This window comes from Lemur catta, chromosome 6 (genome assembly GCF_020740605.2).
Source record: "Lemur catta isolate mLemCat1 chromosome 6, mLemCat1.pri, whole genome shotgun sequence".
NCBI classification, from domain to species: domain Eukaryota; kingdom Metazoa; phylum Chordata; class Mammalia; order Primates; family Lemuridae; genus Lemur; species Lemur catta.
The window spans coordinates 77,803,793-77,825,461 of NC_059133.1; the positions used below are offsets into that span (position 1 = coordinate 77,803,793).

At 36.6% G+C, this 21,669-nt stretch overlaps 1 protein-coding gene across 3 annotated transcripts in view; it reads left to right on the forward strand.

Moving 5' to 3' along the window:
- The window catches only part of BCAT1 (branched chain amino acid transaminase 1), a 101,302-nt gene extending 80,875 nt beyond the window's left edge, over nt 1-20,427 (forward strand). For 2 of the 3 annotated variants that reach the window (XM_045554201.1, XM_045554199.1), the window contains exons 8-11: nt 1,797-1,882; nt 4,551-4,691; nt 6,945-7,019; nt 14,229-14,966. In XM_045554201.1, coding sequence (XP_045410157.1) covers nt 1,797-1,882; nt 4,551-4,691; nt 6,945-7,019; nt 14,229-14,270 — 344 coding nt within the window. In that variant the 3' untranslated portion in view covers nt 14,271-14,966. Of the gene's footprint in view, nt 1-1,796; nt 1,883-4,550; nt 4,692-6,944; nt 7,020-14,228; nt 14,967-19,721 lie in introns of those variants that run through there. The other variant, XM_045554200.1, reaches the window with a different exon arrangement.
- The last annotated feature ends 1,242 nt before the right edge of the window (nt 20,428-21,669 follow it).

Here is a 21,669-nt window from a genome sequence, read left to right on the forward strand (position 1 = left end):
ACTTTGGGAAGTCACAGATGAATCCTGCTGTTATTGCTTCTACATTCCTCATCTCCTAAAAATGTTTTCTCTGTCAAAAACAAGCTGCATTTGTAGGGTCTGTTTGCCTCGCGTTGGGCAATCTGGAGTTAGTTCTGGCTCTTGTAAGCATGTTTGTGGTTGCAGAGGAAAATGAATATTTCTCACCCAAATGTTGTCATGTCATCATCTCTGTCTGGCAACCAGAGAAGCAGATGTTCTGTTCCTTGACCTCAGGCTAGTGGTTACAGTTCTGGGTGTTAAATATATTTCACAAAACAGCATTTGCACATGCAGGGCTGCTGTTTTCATTTAACTTTATGTAGTCTTAGAGCTCAGTAAGCTTTAGGATAGGTCCGGTTTTAGGGCACTGGAATTGTATATTTATGCGTATATACACATGCACACATACACACACACAACTAGATCCATACATTTATGTATCTAGTTAGCTAGCTATTGCAAAACACATGTTTACTTTGAGATCATCAACACTTCTAAACATGACAAAAAGTAGCCCTAAGAACATTGCCAAGAACAAATTTTCTTCTTTCCAGGAAGCAGTTTTCAGCAGATGATTTTCAGAAACAGAATTCCAGAAAACCCATGCTGCTGTATCCTAGCAAAGAGGATTAATTCATTTATATTTTTATTCAAAAATATTTATTACAAACCACTCTGGGGCAGGCATGATGCTGAGTTTTGGGGATCCAGGGATGAATGTGGAGCTTTGGTCTTCCAGACAGAGCTTTGTTGTTGGGCACATCTAATGTGACCGCAGCAAAGCGGGTAAGTCTAGAGCCACTTTGTACTGAGAGAAGGGGTGGTGGCCTCGGTGAAAGGACTCACTAGATTCAGACTCCTGGCTGCCAGAGGTGGGGAGGAAAAGGAGTTGTTGAGTACCAGTGAGTACTGTAAGGAGAGCTTGTGCACTTGCAAATCACTAAAGGGCCGCACAGAAGCAGTGACCAGCCCGAGTAGTAGTCACGCATGCTTCTTGGGGGATGGGCTCCTCCATAGTATTCTTAGAACTTTTGATAATGACCCATGTTCCTGAGTAAGATCCTGTCTACATTATTTTAATCACTAACAGCTTTTATCTGCTAATGCAAATTTTCATTTCAGAATGTTTCTCTTAATAGTATTCTATGACTCTTACTGTTGTTGGTGAAAAATTGTCTCATTATTTTACTGGTTAAGAATAAACTGAAGGGCAGGGCGCGGTGGCTCATGCCTGTAATCCTAGCACTCTAGGAGGCCAAGGTGGGAGGATCACTCAAGGTCAGGAGTTCAAGACCAGCCTGAGCAAGAACGAGACCCCGTCTCTACTAAAAAATAGACAGAAATTAACCAGACAACTAAAAATGTATATAGAAAAATTAGCCAGGCATGGTGGTGCATGCCTGTAGTCCCAGCTACTCGGGAGGCTGAGGTAGTAGGATCGCTTGAGCCCAGGAGTTTGAGGTTGCTGTGAGCTAGGCTCACACCACAGCACTCTAGCCCAGGCAACAGAGCCAGACTCTGTCTCATAAAAAAAAAAAGAATAAACTGAAAGTGATTAAATGAGTAGCTTTCTTTCTTTTTTCTTGTTTTATAAAGTAAGCATCTACCTTGAAGTATGAATGGATTTGGGAGATTTGGGAAATTCGACAATGTAGACTGGTAACATTATGTTTATTACTAGCAAAGTTGTGAGAAATGGTTTTTAAAAAGCCTGTTGACATAAGACATATTCAATATAGTTAAAGTCTGAAAATATTCCAACTTCTAATTGACAGAAGAAGAACTGGCAACTCCTCCGCTAGATGGCATCATTCTTCCAGGAGTGACAAGGCAGTGCATTCTGGACCTGGCACGCAAGTGGGTGGGTACTCTTGACATGAGCAACTTTTATAAGCCTGAAACAAAAAGTAATCAAAATAAGCCCAGCCTAGTGTTGAAATACTATCCTGTGGTTCCAGCCAATGTTATCTAATCTTTAAAATCCAAGTTGTAGAAGGACTGTCTTGGCAAAGCTATCAAGTAAGTATTGTTTATAGGGAGGGCAGAAAGAAACCAGTTTAGCAAGACATTGTAGGGGAGAAGTATTCTAATACTAGTCTCCATCTACCAGGTATCTCCTACCAACAACTTACCTAGTTCGTACTTTGCTTCTATCCAGGCAGTCCTTAACTTTTCAAGTCTACTTGTATTGTTTCCAAATGACAGCGATATGTACTTCTTCCTTTTCTCTATTTATTCCAATGTAACCATGCTTGCCATAGAAATTAAAGAATTTCACTGACATATAAATGTTTACTAACATAATATTATTGGTTTGGCTGCCTTCTTTCTCCCTCTATCCCTGCCTCCTGTCCTCTGAAATTCATGTACATGCTTATTTTAAAATCAGAACACTCAAGCTAATGTAAAGTTGTTTTCAGTAGACTTTTCAAATCCGTGTGATACAGGCAAGCCTATTAAACTATTTGGTATTGGAAATAACATAACACATTCAAGACGAATATTGAATGAGCTGGTTGCCTGGCAAGGGTTCTTGGATGGAACTTTTGACCCATGTGTTCAAATGGTCTCCAAAGAACATGAAAAGGTTTTGAGCATACTGTGGTCAAACAGTACTAATAGGACAAATGTTTAGAAACACACATATCATCTAGAAGAGTACTAGCACAGTTTCTCTGGAAAAGGTTTTGAAAATAGAGGAAATTTGCTATAAATAATTCTACAAAACCCTGAAGTAGACAAGACCCAACTGCCACATGCTGGCTGGCACGTTGGGCATGACATTTACAAACTGTTGGTACAATTTCAAACAGCTTGCCCTGTCCTAAATATGTTTGCAGTTGGAAAGATACATTTTTGAAGCTCAGTAATTTTTGTTTTATTAAGGAAAAAAAATCAACCAAGTACAGAAGGTTTGATGACAGGTTGCTAGTGGAAATGCTTTCCCACACTAATGATTTGCTCGCATGAAAAATAGGTTATTATTGGAGGAAGTTTTTTCTTGACTTCTTAGCTGTAATTTATTTTAAAAGCTATTTTAAAACATGAGACATAAAATGCCAAGAGGCATGTGGGGGGTTACCACTACTTGCCAGGCAGGGGAAATTGTCCAAAGATAAGTAAGGGTGAACAGAGTGAAAACAATTCTGTTTATTTACAAGAGAGGTGTGGGGCCTTTTTTTTGTTTCGTTGTTTTTTTCCCTTTTCTGAGACACAGAACTCAGCTTGTTTTTGATTAACTTGGCTGATTTTCTGGAATTTATTTATTTACCTTTGAACAACATAATTGCAATTGCAGACTGAGAGAAATTAAAACTTGCAAAGAGCCATATTTCTATTGCAGACATATTTTCCTGTCCTTCCAAATCTATTTACAGCATGATGCATTCTTCTTCTAATATTTTGAAAATCGTCAAGGGCTTTGATTTCCATTTTTATCTATTGTGGGTTTGTATATTTAAAAAATATTCTCAACTTACTATTTTTTTTAAAAACACTCATCTATTATTTGTTGCTTTTAATACAAATAACCACACTTTGACAAACTTCGAACTTTAATGACTAAAGTAAAAAAATGAGAATTAAACAAATTAAGGAATGAGTATCAAACAGATAGCTTAAAAGCATGAGGATTTTTTCCATTTCCTATCCTTGAGCAAAGAAGATACTCAATTCACCAGAGGTAAATGAAGTTATATCACTAATTCCCTGTTGAAACTCAACTGAATATGATGCTAAAAGAGAAGGAAGAGAATCATCGCTGTAAAGTCAACCTTCAGTGAATTTAGGAAGAAAAAAATATATATATAATGGAATTTCTCAAAGTCCACACATGCATTCTATTTTTTAAAATATTGAATATTTCAGATATTTGAACTCAATCTATGTTTTTTATTCCATAAAAGATATAGTAGAAAGAGGACCAAATTTGGAGCCACTCATATCAACCTGGGCTCAAATCCAGTTTCTGCCATTTACTGGCGATGTGGCCTTGGGGATGCCCCTCATCTTGCACCTTATTTTCCTCATCTGTAAAATGGGGATGCTAATAACTACTTTTGGAATTACAGAACTTGGCATAATAATGGGTGCTTGATAAACAGTAGCTATAATTATTATTTAATGCAATGTATGATTCCCCTTTATGATAACATAGGGTTTAAGCCACTGTAAATGCGGAGCATGTATCAGGTAGCATTTGGGATGCTTCAGTTTGTGAGACTTTATTCATGGCAACAAATAAAAGGCAAAAAAAGCAGGCATAGATGAAAACACACCATGTATCTTGTGGTGATGATTTTATATTCCGATCATCACATTTATAAAGGCTGTGACCTTGAAGTGCATTGCTTCATACCTCAGTGTGTTCACCCAGTAAAATGGTGTGCCCTTTCTAGCCTTCCCTCAAAGGATGATCGTGACAGTATCTGAGTTTAATCGAATATACAGTAGAAAGATAAGTATTACAGTTGTTTTGCTTGTGTTTCCCTTTAACATACATTTGTTTTTATTTTTTATATTCCAATCAGGGTGAATTTAAGGTGTCTGAGAGATACCTCACCATGGATGACTTGACAACTGCCCTGGAGGAGAACAGGGTGAGGGAGATGTTTGGCTCTGGTACAGCCTGTGTTGTCTGCCCAGTTTCTGATATACTGTACAAGGGTGAGGTAAGACAAGTATTTCTTCACTTCCTGCCATTTCCAAACATTTGCCTATAATTTCACTAATTTTTTTAAATGTGCAAGTGAAATTCCAGTTGGACCCAGGATGAAAGAGTTTTTGTCTTTATAATTTGGCATTACATTAACTAGGATGGTTTGTCCAGATGAACCTGTATTCTCACGTTACTGCCATCTTTCCAGTGATTTCGTGTAAGCTCACACATGGTAGGAAGTCAGTGGTGTCCTTGGACAGGTGTCACATCGGCCTTACCTAAGGGTGGGGATTGGAGCTGTCTGTAGGCTTCCACTCTGATCGCTTTCTAACTACCAGCTCACTAAGGAAGGCTCTGCAGGTAGTTGGATTTCAGTTTCTGGTTTCCAAAAGTACTTCCAAGCTACTGGGTTAGGAATGCTAGATAGTTAAGGAAAGTGCATTTGAACGGTCAGTGCCTTCATTTATTACTATTACTGTTTTTATTATTAATTAGTAGACCACTTCATAAAAATTTTTCATTTGGCAAACCTGGTGCATTTACTAAAATCTTACAAAAGGGATTCAAAGATTTAGTTGGAAGAAATGTTTTCCTCTTGGTAATTTAGTCTGATTTTATATGTGCCATACTTCCATTTTCTTGTCAATTTTTTTTGCTTTCCTCTTTATAACAAAGCTCCAATACTTATGATTAACATCAGCATCTAACTTTATAACTTAAAGGCATGTGGGCATTATAATGTGAGTTGGCTTAAATTACTCATATTACGGTTGATCCCTGAGCAACACAGGAGTTAGGGGGGCCAACTTCCCATGCAGTGGAAAAATCCATATATAACTTTTGACTCCTTTAAATCTTAACTACTCATAGCCTACCATTGACCAGAAGCCTTATCAATAACATAAACAATCAATTAACATGTTTTTGTATGTTATGTGTATTATATACTATAAATATAAAGTAAGCTACTTGGAAAATCATAGAGAAGAGAAAATATATTTACCATCTGTTAAGTGAAAGTGGATCATCATAAAGGTCTTCATCCTCATCGTTCTTCGTGTTGAGCAGCCTGAGAGGAGGAGGAGGGGTTGGTCTTGCCGTTTTAGGGTTATCAGGTGGAAGAAAATCCATGTATAAGTGGACCGGTGCAGTTCAAACCCGTGTTGTTCAGCGTCAACTGTAAATATAGATGCTACTGGTTTTTATGTTTTAGATCACAGTACTTTTTCCTCAGCTGATCTTACTTTAATAGTGGCAGCTTCATTGGCTGAGGTTTCAAGGGATGGCTTTTAAACATAATTCCGTCTACAGATTGATTGTTTCATGGGAGAATTATTCAGTTTGATATCACCACTTGCACTGACTATAAAGCTACTGTTTAGTATTTTATTATGGTATAACAAGGCAATGTTACTGGTCCACTTTATGAACTGAAGTTGTCATTAGGTCAGTTTTTTTTTTAAGTCCAATTATTATTTTACATCTAGAAATAAGTTTATAAAGTTTAACATATTTTAAGCAGTCCTGTGAAAGAGCATTTAGAGCCAAAAGGTACATCTAATTCTTCATTACACTAGGAAGAGTGTTTGAGAGCACAGACTATCCACTAAAATCAAGCTATCAAAAGCCTGCAAGCCAGCGAGTCATGAATAAGCATGACTCAGATACAGATTAGGGGCATGAAATCTCTTTTAGTCATGAATTTTAATCATGCTGTCCAATATTGCGGAATTTGTAGCTCCCAGAAGTTCAGCGTGGACCTGAGACAGGGGTAGAAGCCCATTTTGTGAAGGCATAGACTTGCTTCAATTTATGCTTCCGAAATGGCTTGCATTAATTTGTGGCATAATATCTTTGAGTTCTCATTCCTTGCCAGAGGGTTAGATGCAGAGGGCAGTCATTTATCCTTACAGAGTCTCAGAATCTTGGAAGAGGTGTAGGGTTCTTTACATTTAGCCACTATTTTAGGTACCCTAGCTTTTCCTTGGTCCCTCAGATCAGCCTGAAGACTGGCATATAAACCAGTCGTGCCCTAAAATTAGTTGGTATGCAGTGAACAGCCTATCATTGGCTAGTTTGTTTTTATTCAAATTCAGAATAGAGAGAGTCTTTGGCATAAGGAGCTAGCATGCATAGTCAGTAGCTTATGGTGCTGTTCCTTATTTCAGTGGAATTGCCTTAATATGGTAGAGTTGCCAAGTGTCTTACCTGTTATCACCATATACCTGAATATCCTCAAATTATCTCATTTCCCTTTCTTTTATAGCCAATGCACATTCCAACTATGGAGAATGGTCCTAAGCTCGCAAGTCGTATCTTGGGCAAATTGACTGATATCCAGGTAAGAGCTTCTTTCTTTTTAAAATGTCACCTTATTTCACTGGGAGCTTACAATAAAATCATAGTTCAGTGGAGAGAAGTGAGTAAATATTATAATTTGAGATCAGTAAGTTAAATTTAAGGAAGATATTCTCGATAGTATGTGTGGGCCTGAGCAAATCAAACGTGGGAAAGAAGGTACCTGTTTAAAAAAAAGAAAGAGAATATTGTCAGGAACTCCAAATTACTTGACATTTAAAATATACAAATTTTGATAACATTTAAAAATATCGTTAAAAAGTATTACATACTCTTATTTATAAAAAAAGAAAAACATGAAAGTAGAAGAAACCACAGGAAGAAAATTACATTACCCGTGATTTCAACACAGATATAACTACTCTTAATTTTTGATGTCTTAACCTTCAATAATAATCTGTAAGCATTTATATACTTTTAGGTAGTTATTTTTTTTCTTCTAACAATGGGGTCATAGCATACATAATTTTGTTATCTGCTTTCTTCATTTAGTTAACCCTTTGCTTTTTCATATCAATAAATAATTTTCTCAATACCATTTATAAAGTTTAATTGAATTCCATTCTATTGATGTACCATAATTTTTAAAAGAAATTACAGTATTGAACAACTTGTTTTTTGTTGATTTTTTTTTGCTATTTTGAACAGAACATTCTTGATTATTTCCTTAGAATAAAGCTGTGGGATAGTAACTGTTTACAGCTATTTTTTCTGAGCAGCGACCTACACTAATACTCATCGGGCAGTTAAGCAGGCATATCAAGTACCAGGTAACATGGACCTCCTAGAGAAAAGATTGTTCTATAATTTGCAGACATTTCACAAGTTGTTGGGGCATTTTGTTGAGCCCAGATACCGTCATTGCCAGTGAGTGAAAATATTTAAGGCGGGCTGAGACTTATTGAAAAGTAAAATAATTGCTTGGGTGATGTCAGATGGTATTGAGTCATAAAACTAAGCAAAATTTAACGTTGGTCAGGAAAACAGCAGCCCTCTAGAGAGCAGTTGAGGTACTTGGCTAGTAAGAAAAATGATGTTTAAGTTAAAAGACTTTCTCAGCAACTTTCATGCAAAATTTGTAGTATTAAAAGGAAAGCACTTTGTGGTTTTTGAAGCAATGAGCTGCCATATTTGCACTCTTCAACCAAGGTTTTCTGTAAGAATTTTCTGTAAGGCGAGTAAAGGAGTATCTTAATATTGGAAGAAATAAAATTTTCTCAGAGTTGTTTTCTACTTTTGTACACAGAAACAATTAAAAGTAATTTGAGGTAATAAAAATTTCTGCATGGATGGTTCAGGCATTTTTATTTTTTTCAGAGTTGTCTGAATAAATCTGAAGATAGATAATTCTTACAGTTTTGTTCAAGTAAAGAACATAAATAGCACAAATTACTGAATTACCTAGATTATGAAATCCTTTATCCAAAATAGGAGGTTAGAGATTTTTAAGAGAAGAAGTATGGTCATAGGTATAAGCAAGAAAGATTACTTTGGAAAACGTTTTAAACAAAGCGTACAGAATTTTCTTGAACAAATTGTACACTCTACAGCAGTTAATGCACAAAATGAGATTTCAGAATTACTTCTTAGAGATTATATGAAATAAGAAAAGCTAAGCTGATTTGATTGTGAAGGATTAACAGAGAAGGAAAAAGTAGTCACTAGGCTGAGAGAGAAGTCGAGCTCTATTAAACTGGCATTGGAAGGAAGATCTGAGTAGAGGTGTTCGGGAGACATGATCATGAAACATTGGCTATGGGAGGAAACACCAGGAGGCAAAATCAGAAATGTGACTCATCAAAATTGAGAAGATGACAAAATACACGTATTATTATAGAACCTGGAAAGTATGAGTAAGATGTTCTCAGAAAGAACATTTTTAAAAGTAAGAGTATGGAAGCCACAAGAATGTAAGTGACTAAAGTAAATGTTTTTGATTGATTCATGCAACAGATGTTTGTATTGAGTGCAAACAGTACGTGCGGGCTGTTGTCGGTGCTGCTGGTTTAACATATTGACTGCCACACTAGAAAAACATTTTTGTCTTTGAGGCTACATTGTTTTATCACGAAAATAGAAGAAAAATTTCGAAAACAAAAATGATCCTAACTTAATGAAAAATGTTATTTTTTATTCTTTTGTGGGCATGAGTTCTATGCAACTTGAAAAACAGTTCTCGAGTCTCCCAAGATGAAGAGTTACGTATACTTCACAAGGCCCCAAGCTCAAAACTAGCGTGAGTTAAATACAACTCACATGGCAGTTAATGTGTTAATAGTGAAAAGAGGGAAGAAAAAAAATTAAGAAGGTGAAGCACACTGATATAAAAGGACAAAACAAATATTCAGTGTAAATGTGAGACCATATGAAAAGGTTTAAAAATGAAAGATATATGTGAAGCAGAGTATGAGAGAAAAAAATACCACTTTTCCTTCTAACTTTATACATTATATAACTTAGTTCTTGTGGCTAGGAAGAAATTAATAATTTCTCTTTTTATCCCAGGTAGTAAAATATAATGGTAGTTAACACTAAAAAACTAATGATGTATTCAGAGCTCCGTACTGAACAAAGAAACAAAATGATACAATCACAGGACACACGAGAAAATACAGCAATGCTGAACCACAAACCAGAAGCACCAAATCAGCTACAGATTGTTGAGTAACAAAGGACCATCTATTCAGAATCTTAGGGCACATCTCAATTACTTTATGCCTGTGAACTTGGAACCCGAAGTCTCAAAATTATTCTCTTACAAGATGGCAAATTGGTGCTGTCAGCCAAGCTACTAGGTTGTCTGTTTCTCTCCAAGAAAAATAATTTAAGTAATTATTGAGGAAGAAAAGCATAGAATTGCATCATGTTATACATTTGATTTCTTTTGGTGTTACATGGAACGAAGTGCTCTGGTAAATTGAAGAAGAAAGGAACAACCACCACCAGAAAAACCCTCAAGTTTCTTGCCAGTATGGCCCAGGGGGAACATTCCTTCTTAACCACAGACTTCACTTTCATTTTAACTTCTTGCATATGAGTAAGAATCTCTGAGGTTACGTAGTCATCCCATTTAGCTAATTATCCACATAGCTCCCTGGCTCTGAGATTGCTCTACAAATACCTCCTAGGAGGGGAACATTTCAAACAAAAGTTTCTTTTTTCCTTTTTCTTTTTTTAAGCAACAAAGAAAAACACGTCTGTGTTTATAGTTTAACCAGACTTGAACTTGGAGAACATTAGCCATGTTGTCTGTGTTTCTTTTCTCTCCTGTTACTCTTTGCTATTCCAGTTACTCACATCGTACTCACCTTTCCTCCTGCCATTTGAGATCCTCTCTCTCCTCCTAATGTGCTCTGCTGTCTTTGCCCACCGTCTGTAGTTTGCTCACCTGATAAGGGCTTGGTTATCCTTTATGACTCATCTCGTGTAGGAACCCTTTAAATCTCTCTTGAACAATATCCCTCTCCTCTAAATACACATTCACATACTACCTGCTTAAATGCTGCTGCTTCCTCCAGTTTCATAGTGACAGGGATTATCCCATAAGACCTTTAAATTACATTGTAATTGGTCACACACTAGTCTTCCTTCTGGGACTCTTTGGATGTCAGAATTATTTATTCTCTTTTTGTGCCCCCAGTGTTTAGCCCAGGGTCTATGGCGTAGAACACATGCAGTCATGTTTCTTGAATGAATGAATAAAGGAACGAGTAAGGGAAAGACCAAGCAAATACTAAAGAGCAAGTAATGTATTGCTCTTGTATATAACACATTCTGAGAAGAGATGGGAGGGGAGGTCTTGAATAATGTCAAGTTATTTTTCAGAGAACCTGATTTAAATTTTTTTCCAAATGAGATCCGCATGGAGACTGCTGTCTCCATCAGATAAAAGCTGGAGCCTGGGTCTTCAGTATCAGGGGAGCAGGTGTGAGTAACCAGCGTTACTGCCATTCGGGTTTCATGAGGTGGGAAGCGGTGATTGCAAACACCCAGAGGTAGACGTCTTAAGCAGTTTAGGAAAAGAACAGCCTGAGTGGAACAGGAGCAGTATCTATCTGCATTGCTTGTGAGTCACCAGGTATGATTAAAAGTCTGTTTTCTCATTAGTGGCTACAGCTTTGTAAACATAAAGTGAGTGATTATTGTATTTGTCTTGTTTGCAGTGGAACAGCTCGATGACTTTTAGTTGCATAAAAAGTTAAAAGCCCTACCTCCTCCCCTACCCATGTCCTGAGCTGTCCTCTGGGTGCATATGAACTTTGTCTCCAGATCGCCCTGGTGTGACTCAGTCCTTTGATTAGCTTCCCAGCCCCTTTTGTTTCCAGCACACCCTCCCCCACATGTTACAGGATTACAAAGCTTTGCACAGCTTTTCAATAGGGTTTAGAACAGGAATGACAAATTGCTACCCGGTGGGCAGCACTGACTATGTTCTTATTGGTGTGGTAGAAAGTGAGTGCGTGACACACAGATTGTCCTTTTGTTTTGCCACGAATTGTCTGCTGAATGTAAAAGGCATTTAGCAAAGCCACGCGGAATTATTTGCCATATGTACCTTGAATATGAAGTAATGAACTTGTCATTAGTCATATTTTGGTTTAGTGTTCTAACTGGACTTTGCAAAAGATTAAAATCCTGTACGTCACACTGATAATCTTTCACATGGGCTGCAAATACCATCCCACAGTTTCAACTCGATTTGCTGCGTTGCTTTAGCACCATCTCTGATTTCCAGTGAACAAGGCTAAGGAAGTGTACTTAGGACAGGGCTACCAAATGTTGAAGGTGTAAGCCTGCTGCTGCTGTTTTGTAATGATTCTGACAATGGTACAATGACATCCTAGCCCATGCAGACATGTTTTGTCTTTCCCTCCCTTCTGTGGACACCTACTCTTAAGGAAAGAATATAATTTCTATCTCTGCTAAAATCTGCCATCTCTACTGAGAATTATTTGCCCTTGAAAAATTAAATTGAATTATCCATCAGCCAAATGAAAAATTTAATTACTAAATGCCTAGGTCTAGACAGTGTGAATTACTTGTAATCTCACATTTCTTGGGTACGTCTCAGAATGCTGTCATTTTACATAAAAGCATAAATTGCAGGATGAGAGGGGTAAAACTTAATACATAATATGCAGATTTGTAGAGTGATATGTGGCCTATGTCTGTCATTGTAACCAAAATTGATTTTCGATCATTTATAAAACTAAAACAACTAATTGAAACCAAATTTACTTTAACCGATGAAATTCAAGATGAAGAGATAGTAGTCATGAATCACAATTCTGTAGATCTGCTAAAATGTCAATACACTGACACTCAATTGTTATTAATGGCAAAAGTGTCCAATATATTAATGGGAATCCAAGTAAGGGGAATAAAATAAAATACATGTTTTGCTCATACCTTAAGTCATGTTGACACCATATATAAAGCAGGTAGAATTTGAAAATGTTTTAGCCAGCATTCATCATGGTACAACTGAGTTGATAGTGAAAGGCTACAGTCTGAGGCAGCTCCTTCTGATATGGATTAAGCAAGTCACTTGGTTTCCTTCAGTTATCCTTTTCATGTAAACCACAAGGTGGTAGGTAGTAGACCCATTCTTGGCTCCTAGCATTTTTACCGATTGGAGAGATTCTGCTCTCTGAGGTCTTTCAGAGGAGCACAGCACATATACAGTGTGATATACAAGAAATAACATTAAAGAGTAACCTAGAGCCTTAGTATCATTATATGTAAAAGGAGAAGCTTGCATTAAAATTCATTGCTCTTTACACTTGATTTTTTTAGCAGCAGAACTTTCTTCAAAAGAAATCTTTCCTAGAATCCCAATATACAAAATGGATAAAAGTGGAATTGTTCTGAAGTAAAGAAGTAGAATCCAGAGCCCCACGTATTTGGGTCACCCCTTACATTTTAGATGGTCATTAAAGTTCTTTTTAACTGAGAAATTCTGATGTTTCATATTGCTTTAAACTAAAGTTATATCAGGACTAAAAGAGCCAGGTCATATGAAAATGGACACAGTCTGAGTGATTCAGGCAAACACATAGTGACAGATTTAATGGCCTGATAAACTAGGTTGGGAAGGTGTGTTCCAAGTCAGTCCCCACACATGGCTCTGTGAACATGTGGAGGACCGCCTTGGTCATGGTCAAAAATGTGGAATTTAATGTGAGAGAGACCTAGGGGCTAGGATCTGGGCTCTTCCATGTGCTGACTGCAACCTTGAGCAAGTTACTCAATTTCCCTAATGCTCAGTTTTCCTACCCACCAAATGGGATTGATAATGGCATCTGCCATCTATGGTGACTGTGAGGATTAAGTGAGGTGATAAACCCGTAAACTCTTGGCACAAAGGCGTGAGACTGCAGTAATTGCTCAAAGGGTGAGAGCTTATTTAAACATGGTGTGTGTTGAAAGGACTTGCTGATTGAATGAATAAATATAGAGCTAGCTTTCTATTTCTTATATATGGAATATCTTTGTTTCTTTTAATTTCATTTTAAATATTAAGATTCAGGTTTGCTTTTAAAGCAAATTATTTGCTAATACAAATAATCAAATTCTGATTATGATACAGTTATATAACCTTTGAAGGAATAAGAAAAACTGGGATGCTAACCTAGCACAAACAACTTTGATTTAGAGAACAAAGTCTCTGTTAGTATCTATGGGGCTTGTCAATTTAATATTTTTGTCCATGAACATAAAGCACTCTTTAGCACACGTCGGAATCACTGGAAGTGCTTTCCAGGTTGCAGGTTGCTGGGACCCATCCCCAGAGTTTCTGATTCAGCCTGAAGTGGGGCCTGGGAATTTGCATTTCCAGTTTGTTGCCAGGTGGTGCTAATACTAATGGTCTGGGAATATACTTTGAGCATCACTTGTTTAGAGTAAAAATAACAATAGTTAAATAATTTAACTTGGCTACTTCATTTGGAGAGGAGAAGTGCAATAGAGAAATGATAATGAGAAAGCATGTCCCCAAATATATAAAGGACCTGCACCAGCTATGAATTTGAGTTCAGCGATACTTATAAAATTCATGATTCAGGTCTTTTTTTATGTTCAAAACAGAAGTGAACCTCTTGTATAACCTCGGTGGTATTATTAAGTTTGTTTATAAGCTGTTCCTGCACTGTGAGCTTTTATACTGAAACATGTTTTCTTGCTTTTGTTGTAGTATGGAAGAGAAGAAAGTGACTGGACAATCGTATTATCCTGAATGAAAAATACAGGATTCCAACTGTGTGCTATTTGGGCAGACTGTTGCATTTGAATGGTGGTGGATTTCTTTGACTACCTGTTAGAAGTTGTGCATAATGTAGTTTGTATTATCCGTGTGTTACAAGGGTGATTGTTTCCTCATGCCGGAGAAAATGACTTGCAATCATCAAACGGTGTTCTGTACACTCACTAGTCTTTTACCTTTCCTAGAAAAATATTAACGTAAGCCATATAACATAGGATTCTCCTCAGTGATTTTAGTGCCTCCCCTAGAGTTCACTGAGATGTTCAAGTGTTTGTTTATTCTTTAGTATAAGCCATGTTCTGCTACTCAACCAAATGTGATTTTTTTGTGTTTGAAAGCTGATTTGAGTAAATTTCACAGGTAACATTTCCTGCAACACATCTTGATCCTCAGAAAGTGTTTTTTTTTTGTTTTTTTTTTTTTAATCAAGACTTTGAAAAACTAGATTTCCTCTTGTCTCAGTGTTTTGCAGGCCCCCTAGGCCCATCCTAAGGTGAACATCTCCCTTCTTCCTGATGTCACACGTCCTGCTCGAGCTCATCTTGTGCCTCAGCAAGACCTGAGCACGTTTCTGCCACTGCGCTTGTGTTGTCATTGGCTGTTTGTCAGGCTACCACAAGACTGGGGTCTTGTGCCTTATGGATCTTTTTACCCCCAATGCCAGGCACATAGTAGGTACTCAGTAAATGTTTTGTGTAATGAATGACGAACATTTAGCTTCTGTAGGAGTGTACTTTCTTTGTTTCTATATTATGAAACCTCTTCATTAGAATTTGTGATTGATTCTGATAATGGTGTATATTTACCTCATACTGTATTTTCCGTAGGCTACTAAGTCATTAGAGATATTAGAGGTATACTTAGTTGGAGGAATCATTTCATATTTGAAGACTGTCATGGAATTGAAGATATAGCTCTAGAGAGAGGTCATGATATCATACCAACCAAATGGCAATAACAGGTGTTATATGTTAAGTGTTAAATACAAAAGAAATCGCGTTTTTGGGCGGGGAGGGGTAGGAAGCAAAGAAGATGTATACTCTGATTCTTATACTGTTTTTGTAGGTGCTCTTTTCTTTTGGCTGGGGGACTGGATGAGCATGTGGATAAGGGTATAGGGAGACCAATTATAGTGGATATTTTCCTTATTTAGGAGCTGTGAGTTAAAATTATATCCTTCTTGGTTTATCTGGGGGAAAGTCAAACCTTGATAGAAAACATTTATCCTTGGAAGGTCAACTCTCAGACATTGTGTTTTGGTTTCCCTCGGTCCTAGTAACTTTCATCTTGCTGATCATATTTTATTCTCTTTGCAGAGCAAGGGGAATAAAAACATTCTAAAAGTTTGATGCACTGGAAGAATTTCCTTAAGGCACTTAGCAACACATAGCAAATGGGCTTTGATTCTTTTTCAAAACTTTTAGCCATAAGGTCTTTTATAGATAGAAATAATAAAATGAAAATTAGAAAAGTATAAGATGAAAAGGAATGGTAAAAATATCTTTTAGGGCGCTTTTAATTGGTGATCTGAAATCTTGGGAGAGTCTGTTCTTTTCAGGCCTTAGGTGCTTTTGACTGTCATCTGCACACGTTTACCAAGTAGTATTCTAAGGGTATGCTTTTGCCTTAGCTAAATTCTTTGACTTCATTCTTAATAGTCTAGAAAAGACTTGCAGGTAATTTTAACTGTCAAGTAGCACATAATAAATAGACTTTGATTCCTATGAAATAGAAATTATTTATTTGCCATGAATATATTTTATACTTTGCATCTCTAAATTTAGTATGGCAAGGCATGCCCATTGTGAAAGTTAGAAAACAAATTTGTACAAGATCTTTTATAAAACCTTAAGAGCATTTTAAGCCCTTTCTACAAGGCCCAGTAAAGACTAAGGGTATACATTTTTAAAGACTTGGAGGTCTTCTAATACAGAGAACACAATCTGCCTCCTCGTTTAAGTAATAAGACAGGAAATTGACCTTGACACTGACTTGTTAAATAGATTTAAAAGGAACATCTGCACATCTTTTTTTTCTTGTGCACTGTTTGTTTAATTGCAGTGGATTAATACAGCAAGAGTGCCACATTATAACTAGGCAATTATCCATTCTTCAAGACTTAGTTATCGTCATGCTAATTGATCATTTAAGGCATAAGATAGTGTAGCATTAGGAACATGTGAAGCTAATCTGCTCAAAAAGATCAACAAATTAATATTGTTGCTGATATTTGCATAATTGGCTGCAATTATTTAATGTTTAATTGGGTTGATCAAATGAGATTCAGCAATTCACATGTGCATGAATATAAACAGAACTGGTGGCATTTAAAATGATAATGATTAACTTATTCTGCATGTTCTCTTCCACTTTTTCAGTTTTTACATTTCAGACCAAGTTTGTCAGCTTTTCCCCCGAAACACATCAATAGAAACCAAGATTTTTAAAATGAAGTATTAAGATATGGACAAAACTTGAGCATTTCCTAAAAGAGATTTACTATTAGAAATTTTCTTTGTTGTGGTCATTTATTAAGGATTCAACTCATGATACACCAATAGAAGAGTCAACTTCAGGGATGTGTACCATGCTGTCTTGGTACGGAATGAATAAATTTAGAACACATGCTTTAGCCTTTCCTTTCAGAAGCACAAAGGAAAAGTAAAAGGGAAAGAGAAAGAAGTGACTGAGAAACCTTGTTAGGGAATCATATTTTTTTTCTTACCTGGTAAACCTTCTCTATTCTTTCTCAAAAGATTGCTGTAAGGAAACAAAAAAAATCAAGAGGTAGGCAGCCCCAAGAAAGCATAGAGTGACATCGGCTATATGGTGACACGTGATGTCAGTAATCCTGCAAACGTGGGAAGCATACATTATACACCCTGCGTGAAAATTCATCACCATATTAGTTTTGTTGCTCGATAAAATTGTACATAAACAAGTAGTCTTGTTTGCCCCAAATCCAAGCACCTTGGGCACTTGAAGGTAATGAAATGTGAGTATATCTTAGTCAAAAGAATTTGAGGAACATTTTGTTAAAGTTTCAGTTTCAGTTCTGCTTTTGGGGAATTGTGCTATGAAAGCAGCTGCCAAAATAAACATTTTCCCCAGTCCCACTCAGTGCTCAATCACTGAATTCTGTTTCATTTTTTTCAGATTGTATTTTTGGTCTATCGTTATGATTAGAAAGAATGTATTTTAAGCAAAAAGCAACAATGTTTGTTCACTTTCAATCAGCGATAGTTTCTAAAACATTTAGAGCAATAAATATTCATTGGATGCAATAAGCGTTAGAGAAACCCCTTATTTCGTGTCCTGATTCTAAATACGATCAAAGATTATTCTTCCTTGTGATGTGGATTTCTTCTTATGTGGATGTGCAGAAACTTTAGTTAAAAATAGTAATGCCATCATGTAGTTTTAGTGGACATTTTACAACAACTGTCATTTTGTTGTGCCGCTAGTAGAATTTGTGCAGCTCTCTGTTTTTCAGGTATAAGTATCACCTATTGACAAAGACCAGGGAGATTATAGTTAATTTGATAAATGTTGGCTAAGCACCCACAAATGTGCATTTAGCCCAACCAGGAAGAGGGATTAGGAAGTTAGTTTTAGAAAATTAATGGCATATAGACATTACCCTCACTGGTGTTCATATTCTATTTCTTGAACTGATTTTAGTTGTAATAGCAATCTTTAATAGATGGTAAGGAGGTGAAAGCCAGCACACATCTCTTATCAAGAAATCACAATGAACATTTCATGTCATTTTTAAAGGAAACTTATCCTTTAATTCCGTTCTCCTATTGCAAAAGTAAGCAGTAAGGTTAGTATGTAGGCTTACTTAGCCAGTGCCTATCTGGTGTGAATTATCTCCTTCTTTACTATTTACTACCAACTTAGTACATTTGTTGACTGCATGTCTTTTGAAGCAAAACTAACACCACAGATTACAGCATCCTTGCTGATTTTCTTAAATTCAATGCTGGATTATATTGAAGTAAATAAAATGATCCCAGAGTGAAATTTTCTAAAAAATGTCTATCATGAATCAAACTGTTTAAACTGTTAACTTGAAGGTGATGGACCTAGGTACCCAGAAAATAGCTTTCATATATCCATGATTTTTCACAGTTTGAGGTTTTAAATAAGAAAGGCCATTTAAACTATTGCAAAGAGATTAATTTTTGTCATTGCCAAAAAGCCTGTTTAAAAATACAAAGGTAGAAGTGATTTATTTTTCTTTTTCAGAATACATACCATAATAAAAGACTTGTCAGATTTTGGGAGGTAATGAAACATATAAACAGAGCATAGTAGTGTTTGCAGGTAAATAATTCCCTGGGGTCAGATATATGTAAACATAATTGCTTTAATAAATGGTAAAGGCATAAAATTCATTCTTGGAAATTGAGGTGCTTTTTAAAATATGCTGGATACAAGCATTGAAGTTTTAAGTCATCTTATTCTATCTGAAAGCGTATTTTTCATACCACAATAGACCCAATTAACAAGACCTAGAACTTGAGTTCCATAATGTTCAATATATGTAACCTACTGTTGGGAGGTAAGAATTGTTGTAAACTGTGGTGTATAGGAGTGAATTAAAATATATTAATAGTTTCACTGACTGATTTCTCTACACATTCACTATCAAAATGGCTAGCTTCCTTATTGCTCATTATTGAATTATGGAGAAAAATTTAATGAAAGAAAATGTGAGAGGAGTGGAGGTAGAGAAAGAAAGACATGGTAGAGGGGGAAAACAAACTTTTGTGTTGTCCAAAGGAGATTTTTCCTTATCTGCCAGGCATTGGGATTTTCAGTTTTCAGTGAAGGCGCTAAATACAAATAGTGCAATTAGAAAGTGACTAAATAAACCAGTTCATTAGATATTAGAATTAGGCCACAGTGTTGAGGTTATCATCTGAGGATTGTGTTACATGGAAAACACTTTGGATTACTACCAATTTGGATGGGACTTTATTTTATAACTGCAGAGTCAGTAAGATCTATTGTGTCATTTCTTCAACCATTTTATTCTAAGACTGGGGAAGCTTATTGAGGCCAAATAAAAGAGTAAGTGGCAAGGAGTAGATTGTGACTTCTTTCCTCCCTTAGAAATACTATGTATCACTATCCCCCTGTCCTGGGTGAAGATTAACTGATTTAGAAATTGGTGAAGTATGAGTTTTTAACCAAAATGTGCAACAACACACTGCAGTTTCCTCAAATTAGTTTCACATGATTATTAAAGTCATTCTCAGGGTTAAGAAAGGAATGCAAATATCTGCCTCAATTTGAACTTCACTGAAAAGTTTTGGAAGAGTACAGGAATTCTCTCAAGAGTGTGGCTATCAGTAGGTTTTGAATCGGGTCTTAAAAGTAAGCTCACTGATCTGTATGCACCTATAAATTCCGCAGATGTTTTCCTGGTGATTTAACAACAATGAATGATCCTACAATACACACCCAGTGAGCTAATATTAATACATGAAGCTGGAGCCTGACTCACTGTTCCTTGTTTCTAAGAATTTGTGTCTACTTGATAACGGCGGCTGAAGGAAAACAGTTTGAAGAAGTCATTTTTAAATTAGAGCTTAAAGGTAGGAACAGAATATCAGCTTAACTATGAAATTTTTGGAACCTGTTCTCTTGTACCTGACTCTGATTGCAGTTAGTGTTGTAACAATAATCCCGGGCCATTGCAAATCTCAAATGTCTCCAGTTGTGTAGTGATTCTTGAAATTCCCTTTTAAGAAAAATTGAGTAGAAAGAAATAAACAATTTGTAAATGAGGCTTAGCTTTCATGAAAGATTGTTTAAAGGTTATGTTAAAAAGATTTCAGCTCACTAAAAGTGTCATAATGGAAATGTGGAAAATACAGTAGGCAAAGGAAACTACCTCATTCCGTGAAGGTTTTGTAGAAGCACAATTAAACATTCTAAAACGGCTTTGTTACACAAGAGCCATCTGGTGTGAAGAACTATTATGTTTGTATGTCAAAAGTACCTGGAATAATTGTATTTTGCTGGCAATAGACACATTCTTTATTGTTTTCAGGTTCCTCACCAAATCTGTAATTATGCACAGTTTCTGTCATCAATAAAACAACTTAAAAGAATCCTGTTTGTGTAGTTTCATGAAATCGGCGTTGTTGGATGCTTGAAATAATCCTACTTAATTAGCATTTTTATGACGTCCCAAGGTGTCTGGTCAGGAGATACAAATGCAGTGTAGTATTTCTAAACCAAAATGACATTGAGAAAGGATCGAGCGCACCACAAAGACTATAAACCATAAACCTGGGTAGAGTTTAAATATGGCTTATTTTCAAATATTTTGTTGTGCTTTTTTTTTTTTTTTTTTTTGAGACAGAGTCTCACTCTGTTGCTCTGGCTAGAGTGCCGTGGTGTCAGCCTAGCTCACAGCAACCTCAAACTCCTGGGCTCAAGCCATCCTACTGCCTCAGCCTCCTGAGTAGCTGGGACTACAGGCATGTACCACCATGCCTGGTCAATTTTTTCTATATATTTTTAGTTGTCCAGACAATTTCTTTCTATTTTTAGCAGAGACGGGGTCTCGGTCTTGCTCAGGCTGGTCTCGAACTCCTGACCTCAAGCGATCCTCCCGCCTTGGCCTTCCAGAGTGCTAGGATTACAGGTGTGAGAGCCACCGCACCCGGCCTCAAATATTTGGATAAAGGAATAAAAGGGGCATTTAAAAATTGCCCTTTCCCCTAGTTATGAATTTATCTTTAGTAAAATTTGACTTTGTCTTTTGAGTTTTGTGAAGAATGGGAGGAATACATTGCCTCTTCCCATCCACTGTCATAATGGATTGATAAAACCACACACCCTTATGTGGTTCGCTGGCTTTAGAATAAAAAACTTTGTAAAGTGAAAGGCATTCAGTCAAAACTTAGAGAACGTCAGTGATGTGCCCCCCTTTTAGCCAAACCAGGCATTGTATAAATTTGCCCTTAAAAGCACCAGGAGAGAATAAAGCCAAGTGCAGATATATCTGAGGGTCATATTTTGTATTCATTTTCTTATCATTTGTCCACATGGTTGCAAGTACAGGAAAACCTAAAAGTTTTTCAAGGAGCTACTGTACACTGAACTTAAAAGTGTCAGAGTACTCAGTGACCCTCTTCTCCAGACCCTGTCGACCTGTGAAAATACTGGCCTTTATCAAGATTTCTCCAAGAGTTGTGTGCAGTTTGGAAGGTCCGGGCGAAGGTTATTAGTCACGTTCTCTTACAGTGTCAATGCTCAACTCCCACAAGCGTGACAAAGAGAGAACTGTCATTCCTGAGGGTGATGACATACATTTACTAGAGCTTATGTGATTTATTAGATGAGACAGCAG